Below are 17,392 nucleotides of genomic sequence, written 5' to 3' on the forward strand. Positions count from 1 at the left end.
ATGGAGTCCATGACCCAGGGCCTCCAATCAAGCCCAGAGGGAAGCTCAGAAGAGGAGTCCACTGAAACCCTCTCTGAAGTCCCATCACAGCGCTCACCCACACCCTTCACCAATGTAGAGACACACATCCATGTTGAACCTAGCTTAAGAGTAGCCTCAGGATCTCAATCTGGTGAGAACAGCACACTTCCTTATCCATAGCAGGCAATGGCAGGGACTTCCCAGGTGTCCAGCACTCACAGGATTGCTGAAGGCCAGAACGTTGCTGAGTCCAAGTCAGATGATGAGCCTCTGGATTCGGTCATATCACAGTTACTGGAGCTGCAAAGGCAAGCTCAAGAACATCAGGAAAGGATGTCCGCTGCATTCCTCAGATTGCACGGCACAATGGAGGAGACTGTCTGCCTTCAGGCTGGGGGGATAGCACCTCAAACTGAGGTCAACACTGGTAGGTTGGCGGCCGCCATGGAGACCTTGGTCCAGGACGTTGCCCCTGCATTGCTGTGCAGGCTGAACTCCATTGCCGAAGCCATAGTTGGCTTCCAACAGTGTGTACACAAGAGGGGTGTGGGGCAGCCCAATTTCACTTCAGCTACCCCTCCTCCTCAAGGAGTCAGTCAGGGGCACTATGGCACCCATAGGGAGGGGGATCAGCAGATGCACCCCCCAGGCCATCCACCCAGGTGACTCCGGGAATGTCCGGCCCATCCAAATCCCCTCTTCCTGTGACCTCAGCAGCTCCAGCTCCACAAGCCGAGGGGGCTGCCACTGCTACACTGCAGGACCCAGAAAGCAGGCCAGGGCCCTCCAGCACTCAGCCCTCCAGAGGGTGCCTGCCAAGGTCATCATAGACAGGGCATAGCAGTCAGCAGGCTGACTCTACCTCCTCTGTGGATGTCCGGGGAGCATCAAGATGTAGCGGCAGGGTTAGGAAAGTTAAGAAAATGCAGTTGCACAGCCAGGGCACAGGTGTTACCCACTTGTACACAATGTTCACTATTGTAAATAAACTCCCAAAAATGTCTCTCTGCCTCTGGCTCCTTGTTCTGATAAGCAGGATTCGTGTCGCACAGATGTGAAACATTTCTGCACAAGATAAAGGCAGGTGTCTCAGTCCAGGGCCTCTTCCCTATGCTCTGTGCTGCTTTCAGACCAAAGTGATGGTCCAGCCTCACACTCCCTGGACACATTACTGATGCCAGCACCTCGACGGTGCTTGTCATTGCTGCCAGAATGTAGTGGGCAGGCATCACAGAGTTCCATCATTCTCTCTGTGTGCTCTCAGCACCTTTAAGGAGGGGCTGGCCCCCATCCCTTCAGCATCTGTGACCACTGACACTGTGCTCCTGAAGGGCTCAAGTGCTGAAGGCAGACAAAGGATCAGATGCTTCTAAAGTTTCATGGCTATGTCTCCATGATATGACCCTGATCACAGAGCACAAGTGTGCTGCCCTCAGCCAGACATGAGTCAGACATTCTCAGAGGCTATGTGAAGATCTATGGAGTGTCCTCACTGTACGTCATCATCATCCTCCTGCAATCGAGCGACTATTAGGGCCTCCACTGTGTATCTATGACAGGAACATTACCACAGAGGGTGCGTGCACAGCCATAAGCCACACTGGAATCAATCATTCATTGCTGCAATGTGAGAATCTATGGTGTCTCCATCTATGTTGTCATCATCCTCCACAAATCTATCAGCTATGAGGACCTCCTGAGAGCACCTGCCTTGTCTGGCCAGTGCAAGGGCCTCATCGCCGTCATCATCGCCTTCAAGGACCTCCTCACCCTCGCCATCAACGTCCTCCTCATTGGAGGAGACTTCCAGCTCCTGCCTCTCCTCCTCAGCCGGTTCCTCTCCCAGTTGCAGTGTCAGGTTGTAAAGGATGCAGCAGACAATGACGTGTGACACCCTCTGTGGATTATATTGCAGGGTCTCCACCAGCCTGGTCCAGGCACTGGAACCTCATTTTCTGTATCCCCACGGTTTGGTCCACCAAATTGCGAGTTGCAGCATGAGCCTTGTTATACATTTTCTCTGCTGCACTCCGAGGCCGCTGCATGGATGTCATCAGCCAATGCCTCTGCCACCTCGGAGCCAACCCTGCAGCCTCTGTAGACCCTGGAAGATGTTAAGGATCTGTGGCTGACTGGAAATGTAGGAGTTGTGGACAATCCCTGGGAACCGTGCACAGACCTGCAGGATGCATTTGTAGTTGTCGCACATCAGCTGCACATTCAGCGAATGAAAGCCATTGCGGTTGACAGAGTTGACCACTTGTTGCAATGGAAATCTGAGCGCCATTTGATTGCCGTCGACTGCACCTTGGGAAACCCAAGATCTGGGTAAATCCAATTGCTCTGGCATCCTGGATCTCCTGGTCCCAGGCGAAATGCACAAAGTTGTGTGGCCTCGCGAAGACGGCATCCATGATCTCATGGCTGCATTTTGGGTACAGGCTTGTGATATCGCACAGAGGGTACCTCTGGAGCTCTGAAAGGAACCACTGGCGTAAAAATTGAGTGCCATGGTCACTTTCACTGCCACTGGCAGCAGATGCCCTCCATGTCCCCATGGCAACAAACCTGCAGTAGCTGGCAGATGTGACCAACCAGTTTCCCAGACACGTGCAGTCTTTGGTGACACTGGTTGTCAGCCATCTGCAGGAAGGAAAGGTGGTGTCTATGGACCCTGGATACAACTAGGCGCTGACCAATGACGGCTCGCTGTGGCTCTTCAGCGGTGTGTGTGGGAGCACACTTCTTCCTTAGGATGCTGCTCCTCTCTCTGCACAGCCAGGCACCTCCGTTACTCTCTTCTCTGTCATCTCTGCTCTCTGTATGTCACCAGGCATACAGCTAGTTCGCCAGGCTCCATGCTCCTGATGTAGTCCTCCTGCAGGATGATGCTGTGACGGTGATCTGAGTGTCACATGAGTGCAGTTGAGGGCACCCTGCACCTGTGGGAAACCCGATACCTGGGCAAATCCCATCACTCTTGTATCCTGGGACGAAATGTACAAAGTTGTGTGCCCTCATGAAGATGGCATCCATGAACTCATGGATGCATTTGTGGGTGGAGGCTTGTGATATCCCACAGATGTTACCCTGAAAGAAGCTACTGGTTTAAAAATTGAGTGCCATGGTTACTTTCACGGCCATGGGCAGTAGGTGCCCTCCATGTCCCAGTGGCGCCAAATCTGCAGCAGCTGGCAGATGTGACCGACCAGTTCCCTAGACATGCACAGTCGTCGGCAACACTGGTTCTCAGCCATCTGCAAGAATGAAAGGCAGCATCTATCGACCCTGGGTCTAGCTAGGCACCAATCAACAATGGCTCACTGTGGCTCTTCAGCAGCGTGTGCAGGAGCCCCAGCTGCCCCTTCTTCCTGAGGCTGCTGCTCCTCCCTCTGCACAGCCATTCAACTCCGTCACTCTCCTGTCCATCGTGTCTGCGCTCTGTACACCAAAAGGCATACAGCTAGGTCACCAGGCTCCATACTCCTGATGTACTCCTCCTGCAGGGTGAAAGAAAGAGACACATGGGTTAGCTCGGGTATACTAAGAACACTCTTGGTTAATTCTGAAGGTCCCTGAATGCATCGTGGGGAGTGCTGACCACCACTTGGATGGCCCGAGTTTGGGACGCTGCATGGCTGCCCAAAACCCCAAACACCTCCACCCCATTCCACCTGACCGATTGGTGGCAGCTTTGACCATTGGACTGCATGCTGTACTCTCAGCTCAGGGGCAGGCATTCTCCTAACCCACACTGCAAGGCTGCACTGTTAGCTCGAACCATGGGGGAGACTGGTCCAGATCGGGATGATGACGTTGCAAGGGGCTGTGAGCCCCTCCACCAATGACTGCTCCATGACCAGCTTTAGCAAGGGGATTGTACAACGTGTGCAGTCGCCCAACAGTTCTGCAGTCCACTAAAATGCTCATTAGTTTGCAGTCTGTGCCCGAGGGATGAAAAGCTCTGGAGCACTTGGTGACACTTTGATGCCTCTGCGTTGCTTGAGTGGGCAGATAAGCTACAGGCCTGACTCCACGCATGTCAATGAGGCTGCATCTGAACTGTCTCAGCTGCAGAGGAATGATCACTTTATACAAGGCTTCCCTAATGCATGGCCACTTCTCTCCCCACCACCCCCGTATGTGCTTGTGCACTACCATCAACCACAGAGTAGCCATTGCCCCCAAACACAATTCTCCTCAACTACAGGGCAGCTCTTGCCAAAACCACCCCCCTAACGCGCCTCAACCTTGAAGTCCAACAGGCAACCCAGGCAAGCACTGCGCAATGTTACTGTGTCCTCACTTCCGAATTCCCCTCAAAGTGCAGCCTGCCTTATATATGCTGCTATGAAACACGTCGGCCTGGTGGGCGGATGATCCAGCGTGGGGGGGTTGATTCTGACAGGCTGGCCTTATAATGATATGCAGATGTATTATAATGAGGTTCCCGACATCCGATGGTGGGAAACGCGGCCTGCCATTGTCGGGCTGAGCAGATGATTGCAATCTGGTTTCACGACGTCGTGAAACCAATTTCTGGCCTTCTCGGCATATTGTCCGTTCACGCCGCAGAGCACGCCCGACACCGGCGGGCACAGAAGATTCCGCCCTGAATATTTTGATTAACAAGGATTTTCTATTTCATGCATTATAAATTTCCAATGTCCCCAACCCCTATTAATATACTTTAAATGGCTTTTATATACACGCTGATAGGTATAATTCCTAAAAATTCAGAATAACAAAAATGTAATTGAATAAGATATTTTCACATAAACAAAGTACATAAAAGCCTACACAAAAACTGAATTATAGGTTGTCTAAATACCTTTGGTTTTGTTGGTTCCCGGGAGTAAGCTGTATAGAGTTCCTTAAATACACCTTTACTTTTTACTTGAATGGTCTCCTCTCTATAGATGTGGTCAATTTTTGATTGACGACAGCCAAACACAAGTGTCATGGGACACGATTTTACACCTAAAATATAGAAGTGGTGTCACAGACTTTCATGAGGTAATGTTATTAAAGTTAAATAAGACATAAGACGGAGCAAATTTCCTGCAGTACTTGACTTGAATGGAAAATACGTTTGGGTAGGGCATGAAGCAGACGGCGATTTGCTTGGATTCATTTTGTGACACAAGCAAATTTCATCCTCTATGTTTCAAATCATTCAAAGAAAAAATGCCATTGCCACTGAGGGTCATGAAGGCAGTTTAGGCACTGGACAGAATGAAGCAAAGGTTGTGAACACTGAGGGCATGGCCTCCGTCAAATTTGCAACGGGACAGAATTGACTGATATTTGGAGGAGATTATTGACATGAAGAGGAAAGGAGGGTTCCTAAGGACTGTGTTCTTTCTCATTCTCTTTTCCTCCTTCATTTCAATGACCTCATCCAGTTAAGCAGTCCTAGGCAATATATGTCTGATTTTTTTTTTTGAAATGTAACATTCCTGCTTAGTCCTGTAGGTTGAACCGCTCTGGAACTACTGGTGTGCTTTAAGCTCCTCTTTTTATTGTCTTTTTTTGATGACCTACCTTTGTGCCCAGTATCATACAGACGCTGCTGCCAGAAGCTTCTGAAGGGAGCAATTCCAGTTCCCGGTCCAATTAAAATGCACGGAATCATTGGATCTTTAGGCAGCCTGAAAGAAGGTGCTCTGTATCCAAGTACATAAAATAAATTAAAACAGGTCTCTGTCATTGGGTACTATGATTGCTATTGTTTGATTACTGAATGAACTTTTGATAAATGACTTAAAATTTGTAATGCTGCACTTCTACTGTTTTGGTTATTTCAAGATTAGTCCTCGAAGCTAACAGTATAGATCACGGGCTAGAGCTGTAGAATATTCTATTGTAAATACAACTGCTGCTCCCTTCAAATTCTTGAAGTTTTAGTAATTGTAGAAATGCTGGTGGTTAGCTTCTTGTTATATCTTGTACAGTTACAATGAGAGAAAATCAGATTAAATGCCATAACTAAGTGTCCAAGGAAACAGCATGAGTAGGGTCAGGGAGGAAGTTGTTTGCTTGCTCTTAGTCCCGTGAGTTACTTGGCCCAGTGAGACTGGATTTAGTGAATTGCTGTGGGACAACCAGAATAGTTACATATCCTCAAAAATACATAAAACAATAATTTCCTTTGGCAGTGTGTGCAGATTAAGCAACTCTATGAAAATGTGTGCATAAAGATGTATTAGTTTCATGCTGAAATGAAAGTTCAGTAATGTCCTCAAAATGTCACTAAATGGCCATCTTTTGTCTTTATGAAAGCCTCACACTGGACTTGCAGCTAGATTTGTACTGCATTGGCCCATAACTTTTGTTCCCCTGGTGGGCGGGTACCCAAAGATGCACTGGGAAACCCTTCCCCCAGAAGTTCCAATGTACGGATTGCACAGCATATGCTCGGGATGTTCAAACTTCCTTTGGGCAATCGCCTTGCAATGGGAACCATCCAATGCTGTGATTTAAATTGCAAAATTTGGATGGTTCCAACTGTCTTACAGTAATAATTACCCAGAAGAGGTTAGAAGAATTAAAACCACTTCTAGCTTCTGGGTAACTACAGTACTTACAAATCTCCCCCCTCCCCACCACGGAACTCCCCCAAACCCAGGACGCTCCACGGCGCCCCTGATTACATTCCCCCCTCCACCAACTGCCCTCCCCAACCCTGACTACATCCCCATCTCCCAACTGCCCTCACCACCCCTGGACTACCCAGTACTGCCCTCCCCATATCCCAACTATCCCCAAGACCTCCCCACTGGCTACCACCCCAATGACCACCTCCCCACTGACCATCCACCTTGACCACCTGACACCCCAGACTGATCACCCCCCCACTGATCACCCAGATCCCCCTACTGACCAGCTCCCCCCACTGACCACTCCCCACTGACCACGCCATACTGACCACACCCCACTGACCATCCTACACTGACTGACACCCCCACTGACCAACCCCCACTGACCAACCAAACCCCACATTGAACACCCCCACTGGCCATCCGATCCCCCCTCTGACCACCTCCTTGCACTGACCACACCCAACTGACCACCTAACCCTCAGCCCTAACTGACCAGCTAACCCTCACCCCCACTGACCAGCCCTTCCACTGACTATCCTCCTCACTGACCATCCAACTTCCCCCGCACCCATCGCCCAACCTACCCACTTACCTTACAATCCTACCTTCCCCTTGGCTTCTCAAAGTGGCTGGAGCGAGAAGGTTCCCTGCTTTATAGCAGCTCATGCTGTTAAAAGGAGGCATGGCTTACTTACCTCTGACTCAGCTGCCCTGGACACAAGGCCTTGGTAACCCGCTGCACTGAACCTTTCTCACTTGGCCCGAGTCAGAAGGTCAAGCGAGAAATGAGCGGCTTCATTTTAAGGTAAGTAACTAGGAGTGAAGTGGCAATCCAACTCCAATTGCCACTCCACGGAAGCTAATTTTGAATAAGTGCCTTACCTCACTTACAGGATAAAATTTAAAGCGGCTACATGAGCTTCTGTACAGGCTGATGTAAATGACGTGTGAAATATTTCATCTGAGTGTGAGATTGAGGTTGAAGTGTCAGTGACCTCTACCCTCTTTTGCTGCTCCAGCCATGATCAGTTTAAGCTCTGACTGTAACATTTCCAATAGATTATAGTTACAAGCACTAGTATGCATTTTACAACATAAGCTTTACCTGCGCAGTACTCTGGAGAAAGGGAAATCACTATTTTTCTGCTATTAACCAGGAATGCTAAGTTTGAATAGATGCAGTTCACCAAATAATTTTTTTATTCTATCCGTACATGGGATCTCTGGCGAGGCCAGCATTTATTGCCCATCCCTAATTGCCCTTGTTCAGGGGGCGTTTTAAGAGACAACCCCATTGCTGTGGGTATGGAGTCACATGCAGGCCAGACCAGGTAAGGACGGCAGATTTCCTTCCCTAAGCGACATTAGTAAACCAGATGGGTTTTTAGAACAATCGGTAATGGTTTCATGTTCATCGTTAGACTTTTAATTCCAGGTTTTTATTGAATTTAAATGTCACCATCTGCTGTGATGGGATTCAAACCCAAGTCCTCAGAGCATTACCCTGGGTCTCTGGCCTCATGACAATACCACCACATCACCGCCTGGGTGGGGAAGATGGCCCATTACACCCAGGTACAGGAAAATCTGACCTATCTTTCTCAAAAGTACTTTTCAAAATTTAAGGACCTGTGTAAAGATTTGCAGAGTGTAGTTTTTATAGGCCAGGGTTTTCCAGCCCTGCCACTGGCGGGCATCATCAATTGATCAAATTTGGAGAACCGGTGTCAGGGTGGGAAAATCCTGCCCATACAGCCCAGGCAGCTTTAAACTTCATGGGCTGAATCTTCGGCTCGGCGAGCTGGGGTGGGGCCCACTCACCGAGGCATAAAATGACGCGGGCTGACATCAGGCGTGTGTCCCGACATCGCCGTGCGTCATTTAGATTTTCAGTTTGGCAGGTGCACAGCAGACTCGGCTGCGTGCCCGCCAAATTTTCAAAGGCCTGTTAAGGCCACTAATTAACTAATTAAAGCTATTGAGAAGGCTGCCCATCCAACCTTAAGGTTGGCGGGCAGCGAAGAGCCCAGGCGGCCTTCACATTTTTCATGGAACCTCATCTGCGGGTGGGAGGAGGTTTCACGAAGGGTTTATAAATTAAATAAATTTTTTCCTTAAAGTTCATTGACATGTCCCAGCTCATGTGACACTGTCACATGCGGGGAGATGTCTTACATTTTTTTTTCTTCATTAAAACTTTTAAAACTTAAAACTTATCTCCCTGAGGCAGCTCTGTGCCTCAGGAGATTTCGCACTCCCAACTCAGGGAACCCCGCCAGCATGGGAAGCGCTCAGCGCTTCCGGGTGTGCGTCACGCTGGGCGGGCCTTAATTGGCTCACCCACATAAAATGGCGGCACGGACCCAATCGGGGGCGCCGATCAGGTCCATGCCCACCTCGGCCCACGCCTGCCCCTGCCCCCACACACGCCCGTGCTTGCCCCCACACAACCCCCCCAATGGGGGAAATTCTCTCCCATATATTCATGAAAAACTGATTACCCTCTGACAAAGCAAGGCACCATTTCATCTGTGTCTATTCTGTTAAGCCAGGAAGAGCAGACTCCATGATGTAGTGACCCTTCGCCATCTGTAAACATAAAGTCATCCGCTCATTATCAAAGATAACCACAATTCACTTAAATTGCTGGTTACTGTCCACTCTCTTTTCATTTTCATCCACCCTTGTCATGCAGCATTTCATCACTCAAGCTAAACTCTCCAACCTCTGCAACTGGTCACTAAGGTGGGCCAGGGACTGGTCATCACTGAATTATCCTTTGAAATATCCTGTGGAATATCTTGTGAAATTATGGAATGGACAACATGCTACCATTGAATAGAATGAAAAATGCATTGCTACTAAGCCACAACATGTAACACTTAATGTAAAACAAGTAATAAGCAACAGGTATCAAAATTAGATAGCACCGTATAAGAGATATTCTTCCATTCGCTCTTGTCCTGTTAAGAGCTGAATCCAGTACATGACCAGTAGATTGCAATCCAGTGATTTTAATTTTCCCCATTTCCTTATGTTCTGTTCTAACGCTTATGGTTGCACACTTAGACGAATGAATACATTTTATATTCAGTCATGGTTTTGTATGCCAATGCTATCTGTTGGTAAACTTTCTCTAAGCTTTCCTCCAGGATTCCTCCTGAGCTCAAAATATACCATCCTGTTCGCCCTTCTTCTTTCACGTTTTCTTGCTGTGTTGAAATTAGGACTTGTCGCACCAAAATCTATTTAACTCATCCTTCCCCGAGACCACAAAACTGTGGAGCTTTGTAGCATCTTTGGTCTTCTGCTTTATCTATAATTGAGAGGTTTTAAAAACCCAAACTTGATGCCACCTGATTAATTTCACAACTTGATTTATCTTGTTGGCTCTCCTGCTCTTTTCAACATCCACAGTGCTCTGCACAGTAGACCTTGAACCTTCAAGCATGAGCTGGGGCTGAATTACCTTGTTCAAAAGGTAGACACTGCATTGCATTATTAGGGTCAAAGTGATATTTTGGATTAGTTTGGATTGCCAAAGTGGGTCAGAGAAGAATTTCCTTATGTTTTTTTTCTCCCAGTTGGCCTGGGTTTTTATCTTTTATCACCTTTTCCAGGAAGGCACATGGTTTTGGGTGGGGTGCAGAGTCTTTATATTGACAGGAACCAGAATTGTGCAGGACAGGCTGGTTGGATGGACCAGAGGGTGTTTCTCTGTCCTTCGTTGCTAGTATGTTCCTCTATGTTTCATGGCAGACAAATGCATGAGGTGAAGCTTCAACAGGCTGACAAGACCTCGTTTCAAATCACATGCTGGATAGTGTCCCAACACCACAATTAAACATAACTTCATCTTTTTCATCCATATGCTTGGGCATAACTTTAATGCCACTGATAGGTAGAAATCCCTCCTTAAAAAAGCTATTCTACAACAATGTATCAGCGATGAGCGTATGTCATATTTTTGATTCCTGTACCTCTTGTGCGGTAAGAAACAACAGCCACTGTAAGGTGAATCTCATCTGGGTACATGTCAGGAGATGAGCTGATGGAGTAATATCGAGGTTGCAGCAGAGGAAGCTGGGTAAGTAGCAGGGTTGTTGGAACCTGAACAGAAGGAAACTCCTCCAGCACTTCCACAACAGTCGGGTTATTGTACCACTTCCATTTCTCATACTCCTGCAATCCCTACCAATAGAATTCATGGTCTTTATTAAACCGTCACTACAAGCATATCATATTACAGTTAGAATTATTCCATGCTCCAAAGGTGCATCTTTCTTACATGGCAGAGGGCTTGTGTAAACCAAAGGTTGCTGGTGTTGGAAGGGAAAGAGATTTTGCTAGAGCAGCCAAGAATCCATGTTATTGGTAACATCAAGAGAAGAAATAACCTATACTCAGATAGTACTGCCTTAGAGCGCAGTGATCACTGGTTGAACACTATGCCTACAGATGGTTCTTCTTTGACAAAAACTGATTTTGCCAGTTGCTGACTAAACTAGCATCACCTCACGTAGAGTTGTAGTAAGGACTGGCCCCAATATTTGCACCTCCAGCTAAAGTGGATGAAACAGATCACGCCGGTGAAGCTATGGAGAAATCCCATGATCAATTTTGCACAGCATTCGGGGTCAAGCTCTGTGTGTATGTGCAGAATTTTAGGCAATCCCTTCAATGTAGTTCCAACATGTTCAATGGGCCAGTGTTTTTATAAACATACAAGGTTTTAATAATTATTTTGTTCTGCTGTGAGAATTTAAAAATGTGGTGTGTTGCAGGGAACCAGCTGTTTGTCAGTTTAGAGTTGGTGTTAATGTTTAAGCTGCATTTTGATTGCAAGTCATGTAATGCTTTATGGGAAGGGAGTCTTTATGGGAAGTGGATGTGACAGCTGGCAAGGGGCTCACTCTCTTGCTTTTCAAAATATAAACCTAGCTAAAATTACTTAATGACTTAAAATAAAAAAGAAGTGGGAAGAGACTCACCTTGCTGAGAACTTCAAGCCTTTTTTTTTGCTCCTCATTTCTTGCCAAGAGAGCGAATTGCTGCAGTAAGAGTGGGCTTGGGACAGTCGTGATGTCCAAATAGTACTTAAAAACTTGAAAGATGGTGCAAGGCGGAATGCGATTCTCATCACTCCAGTTGCTGATAACGCCTGAGCGGACAAAAGAGATTTTACAAGCTGCAACCTAGAATACAGGAATATTTAAAGGCCAAGTTACCTTACGGACCAGGTATGTCAGGGGAGTCTGCCCAGATTTCCGGGCAGAGACTAGAACTGGGATTAGAGCGAAGGTGGAGGAGCTAGAAAGCAGGACTGTTGCTGCAAAGGTGAGAGTTTCTGCACCCGGCTACCAACTTTGATGCCTCCTGGTTGTCATTGAAGTTCCTGCAGGGAGTGAGGGTTGGGGAGGGAAGAAATTATTTTCTAAACTTTCCTGTCCTTCATTTGTGGTGTAATCCAATGACCCCATTTTGCGGGTGTCCCAGTGAAAGCCTCATCATCAGTGTTTTTAGGCTGTCCCCTCTGCAAGAGTTACTTTTGGATGCAGTCAGAAGAGAGCAATGTTGGAGGACTGTGAAAGCTACTTTCCACCTCATTTGCATTGTTACACTGGGTCTGCACTAACTCCAGAAATATAGGAACTCCTGCAAATCTCAGGGGTGGAGAACTAATTGTAGAGCATTTGTGCCCCGGTGTCCACTTCACTGTACCTGGAAACTGAACATCCCTCAGGGGAACCTAAACAACATCTCCACTTTAATACAAAAACAGAATTACCTGGAAAAACTCAGCAGGTCTGGCAGCATAGGCGGAGAAGAAAAGAGTTGACGTTTCGAGTCCTCATGACCCTTCAGCAGAACTGAGTATAGTTAGGAGAGGGGTGGAATATAAGCTGGTTTAAGGTTGGGGGGGGGGGTTGGGGGAGAGAAATTGGGGGGCGGTGTGGTTGTAGGGACAAGCAAGCAGTGATAGGAGCAGATAATCAAAAGATGTCACAGACAAAAGGAACAAAGGGGTGTTGAAGGTGGTGATATTATCTAAGACAATGTGCTAATTAAGAATGGATGGCAGGACACTCAAGGTACAGCTCTAGTGGGGGTGGGGTGGAAAGGCTGACAAGGTATTACAGTTGAATAGACTGAAAACTTAAGGTTGACAAGACATCGGGACCAGATGAGATACGTCCAAGGATATTGAAGGAAGTGAAAGTGGAAATTGAAGGGACATTGGCTATAATATTTCAGTCTTCTCTAGACTCAGGGGATGTGCCAGAGGACTGGAGAATTGCAAACATTACACCCTTGTTCAAAAAAATTGTAAGGATAAGCCCAGCAATTACAGATCAGTCAGTTTAACTTCAGTGGTGGGGAAGCTTCTAGAGAAAATTATTTGGGATAGAATTAGTAGTCACATGGAAAAATGTGGGTTGATTAGGAAGAGCCAGCAGGGATTTATAAAGGGAAAATCGTGTTTAACTAACTTGCTGCAGTTTTTTGAAGAGATAACAGAGAGGGTTGATGAGGGTAATGCAGTGTACGTGGACTTTCAAAGGGCATTTGATAAAGTGCCATGCAAAAGACTTGTGAAAAAAGTTATAGATCATGGAATAAAAGTGACAGTAGCAATGTGGATACAATATTGGCTGAGTAATAGGAAACAGGGTAATGGTCAATGGATATTTTCCGGGTTGGAAGAAGGTTTGTAGTGGAGTTTCCCAGGGGCTGGTATTGGGACCCTTGCTTTTCCTTGATTAATTTTGGTAGGAAGAACATGAAGAGACAATATAAAATAAGGGTACAATTCTTAAGGATGTGCAGGAGCAGAGATCATTGAAGGTGGCAGGACAAGTGGAGAGAGTAGTTAATGAAGCATACAGTATCCTGGGCTTTATTAATAGGGGCATAGAGTACAAGAGCAGGGAGATTATGCTGAGTTTATATAGGAAACTTGTTAGACCTCAGCTGGAGTATTGTGTACAGTTCTGGGTGCCACACTATAGGAAGAATGTGATTTCATTGGAGAGAGTGCAGAAGAGGTTTACAATAATGGTTCCAGGGCTGAGAAACTTGAGTTATGAAGATAGATTGAAGAGGTTGGGACTGATCTCCTTGGCGAGGAGGTGTTCAAAATCATGAGGGGGCTGGACAGAGTAAATAGGGAGAAACTGTTTCCACTCATCAAGGGATCAAGAATGAGAGGGCACAGATTTAAAGTGATTTGCAAAAGAAGCAAATGTGATGTGAGAAAAAACATTTTCACACAACGAGTGGTTTGAGCCTGGAATGCACTGTCTGGAAGTGTGATGGAGGCAAGTTCAATTGAGACATTCAAGAGGGCATTAGATGATTATTTGAATAGAAACAATGTGCAAGAGTACAGGGAAAAAGCAGAAGAATGGCATTAAGTTATGATGCTCATTTGGAGAGCCGGTGCAGACACAATGGGCCAAATGGCCTCCTTCTGTGCCGTAACAATCCTGTGATGTACAAATTTTTGATTAGTTAATCTAATTGCAGTGCCTATGCAGTACCATGGTGTAGGCCACAGGTTCTGCTCTTTCACTCTTGAGTTTCTGGGCTAAAGTCCATTGTTGAGCCCAGTGAATGGAAGATTGTCCCCTGACCTTTCAGTTTCTATCTATCTGCACATATCATGGAGAGGGCGTGAGATGGTTAAGCTTCCCAAACTGATCCTTTATGCCTAGTGGAATCCTGTTGAGATTAGCATTGATGGGTGCATTGTCCAGATGTGCTCCTCCCTGTTCAATATTTCCTGTATTTACTGTTCCCAGACAATCCATAGTCTCAAGAGCAGGAACAGGCTCATCTGCACCACTACCTCCTAGCTTCTGCCAGTGAAGTCAATGTTTTTGCTTCTGTCAGGAGGGAATGGAGAAGTCAGCTCCTCTCATTCAGCATGGTATTAACCATTAGGGTATCGTACTAGTAAAATATAAATCCGGATAGCAGCGGATTACATATGGATATCTGCGCTCTCTAATTTTGCTTTGAATAAATGTGAAATAATTCTATACTCTATTTTGAGTAGACCCAGTATGCCTGATAGCTTCACAGAGTTTTGTCCAGGCATGTAGACATTTTCCTTTCAAAATCCAAAATATACGTTCTATAATTACCTAAAGCTGTGCTTCTCTCCTCCAAAAATTCAACTTTTATGACTTGATTTACAGGAGGTGCATCTTCTAACCGGTCAATCAAGGCATTGACCAAATCTTCATGGTTACCAGGAAAGACCCCAAGATGGTCACCAGGCTGATACTGTAATTCTTTTTGCTCGTCTGTGTGCATCCGTAGTAAAATTGTGGAACGGCTAAATGGAAAGACAAAACAGTGCTTCAAACACTCAGTTTAAAGATGCCACAAAACTTACATTCCATTTTTTCATTGCACTCTGCCCTCAAAACATTTTCCATTACATCATGGCGATTGTCACTCTTGTTGAGACATGATTCCACAGCCCGCCAAGCAATGCCTCTTCATAAGTCAACCCCAAATGGTGATCATCACTGGGCTATTTGACTATAAAGGCAACAGAGTAAAGCACAGCCCTGCCCTTACTGATATCTACCTATGCATACTTTCCAACCAGCATCACTCTATAGTGACCAGGAGCTGGAAGTCTGACAGCCTCTTCCTAGTTTCCTTACTCTAAGGCCACTAACCAGGAGTACCCCAAACTCCCTGGTCCAATTGTCTCTGTACCACAGTGGACAGTGCATTCACGCATCAAGTCATGGCAGGAGCTGCAAAGCCAAATAATCCAAAGCGTGGACTGTCATTGTAATACAGAATCTTAGTAAGGAATAACGACACAATGGGGTGGCTGGAGAACTTAGCACCAGGTCATGTAATGAGTTGACGGGGAAGGAAATTAAACTTGCTCTCCTCAATTCTTCTGAAGAGGAACAGTTTTATCTGAAATTGGTGGTAATATATACATATTATTTAACAACCTTGATTAAGTAAAATAAATTCTTTCTTAGTAGTGTATCATTTAACTTCTGACATCAGCTGATTCCTTTGTTGAAACTTTTACTCCAAGTAATGAACTTACATTCTAACACCTTGTTTCCTAAATTAGAACTTTACCTCTTTTCAAATGAAAATTCCTGCTGCATCATAGCTGAGGTGCAAACCCAGATGTCAGTAAAATGCTCAATTTGAGTTGATCTTTTCTTTATTTTCATATATTTGCATGTGATATAAATCTGACAGTGGAGTTAAAGGTGCACTCTCAGCATCTCAAACATGACAGGGTATAATTTCTGCCGGGGGTTTTCTCATACTTCTGAATTTATGGTGGCTGATTGGGAGATCGCAACACATGATCTGAATTACTGGGATACCTGATCTGTTAGAATAGGGAAACATCTCCATCGCACGCTGTGTAAGCACAGTGTTAGTTACCTGTAAGGAAACAAATGCGTGACCAATTGGATCTCAGTAACCTTAGGAACTGGTGTTCTAATGAGAAGGTTTTTGTATCTGGTTATTTAGTTTCTACGAACAGATGGGAAAATAATTCTCTTGCCCAAGCTTAATAGCACCTCTACCCGCTTTCCCCTCCCAAATCTACATGTTTTAATTTTCCTTTTCCCTCTGCTCATGACACTTTGTTGGGGCAAGGCTCCATGAGCATCAGCCACCCAAGTGGCCTTTCTCCAATATGTGAGCCTAGGCTGTGAGCAATCTATTCGGTTATGGAGGGCAGCACAACTGAGCCAATCCTGACCTCAGCCAATGTTCATGGAAACCCAATTTCCAACAAAGATTACTGAATTACTAATGAGAGATGGAACAGTGGCTGTTCCCTTACATACAGTTTGGGAAGAAAATTGAAGTATCTCTACCATCATCTCAGCTGAGGTAAGTGAATCCATCAGAGGTTAACCTGGTATAATCTAGGTCTGAATGATTAAGTACCACACTGGGCAGTATCTGTACACCAGAATTCGAAACCTGCAGAAATGTAATGACTCCCAAAATACTTCTAAAAACCTAACTGACTCTGGTAGTGGACAGATCAACCTTCGCCTTTGGCAATGATACACAAATCAGTCTTGGCTCAGTGGTAGCACTCTTATCTCTAAGTCAGGAAGTTGTGGGTTCAAGTCCCATTCTAGGCACTGAAGCACATATTCTAGGCTGACAACCCAAAGTATTACTGAGGGGGTGCTATCTTTTGGATGAGGTTAAATTAAAGACCATCTACCTTCTGAGATGGAGCTGAAAATCTCATGGCACTATTCAAAGAAGAACTGGGGAGCTTTCCCTGGTGCCCTGACCAATACTTATTCCTCAATAAACATCACTAAATTATATAACCTGGCCATTTTTATTGTTTCATTTATTCTTTTATAGGCTGTGGCCTCACTGGCTAGGCCAGTATTTGTTCCTATTCACTTGGGAAAGTGGTGGTGAACCAACTTCTTGAACTCACACAGTCCAAATGGTGTAGATACACCCACAGTGATATCAGAGAGGGAGTTCCAGGTTTTTGACCCAGCGACAGTGAAGGAATGGCAAGCCAGGATGGTGTGTGGCTTGGAAAGGAACTTGCAGGTGGGGGTGTTCCCATGCATCTGCTGCTCTTGTCATTCTAGGTGGTAGAGATCACAGGTTTGGATGGCGCTGTGCAGAACCTTGACGAGTTGCTGCAGTGCATCTTGTAGTTGGGACACACTGCTGCCATGGTGTATCAGTGATGGATGGGATTGAAAGTTAAGGTGATGGATGGG

The 17,392-nt window shown here is 46.0% G+C and overlaps 1 protein-coding gene across 1 annotated transcript in view; it reads right to left on the reverse strand.

The window, feature by feature from the left end:
• The window catches only part of nos1 (nitric oxide synthase 1 (neuronal)), a 98,649-nt gene that overhangs the window by 10,069 nt on the left and 71,188 nt on the right, over positions 1-17,392 (reverse strand). The window contains exons 21-26 of the mRNA XM_078554027.1: positions 14,771-14,964; positions 11,615-11,784; positions 10,604-10,814; positions 9,125-9,212; positions 5,566-5,687; positions 4,853-5,001 (exon numbers count right to left, since the gene is read on the reverse strand). Coding sequence (XP_078410153.1) covers positions 4,853-5,001; positions 5,566-5,687; positions 9,125-9,212; positions 10,604-10,814; positions 11,615-11,784; positions 14,771-14,964 — 934 coding nt within the window. The remainder of the gene's footprint in view (positions 1-4,852; positions 5,002-5,565; positions 5,688-9,124; positions 9,213-10,603; positions 10,815-11,614; positions 11,785-14,770; positions 14,965-17,392) is intronic.

Source organism: Cetorhinus maximus, chromosome 12 (genome assembly GCF_964194155.1).
Source record: "Cetorhinus maximus chromosome 12, sCetMax3.hap1.1, whole genome shotgun sequence".
NCBI lineage: Eukaryota > Metazoa > Chordata > Chondrichthyes > Lamniformes > Cetorhinidae > Cetorhinus > Cetorhinus maximus.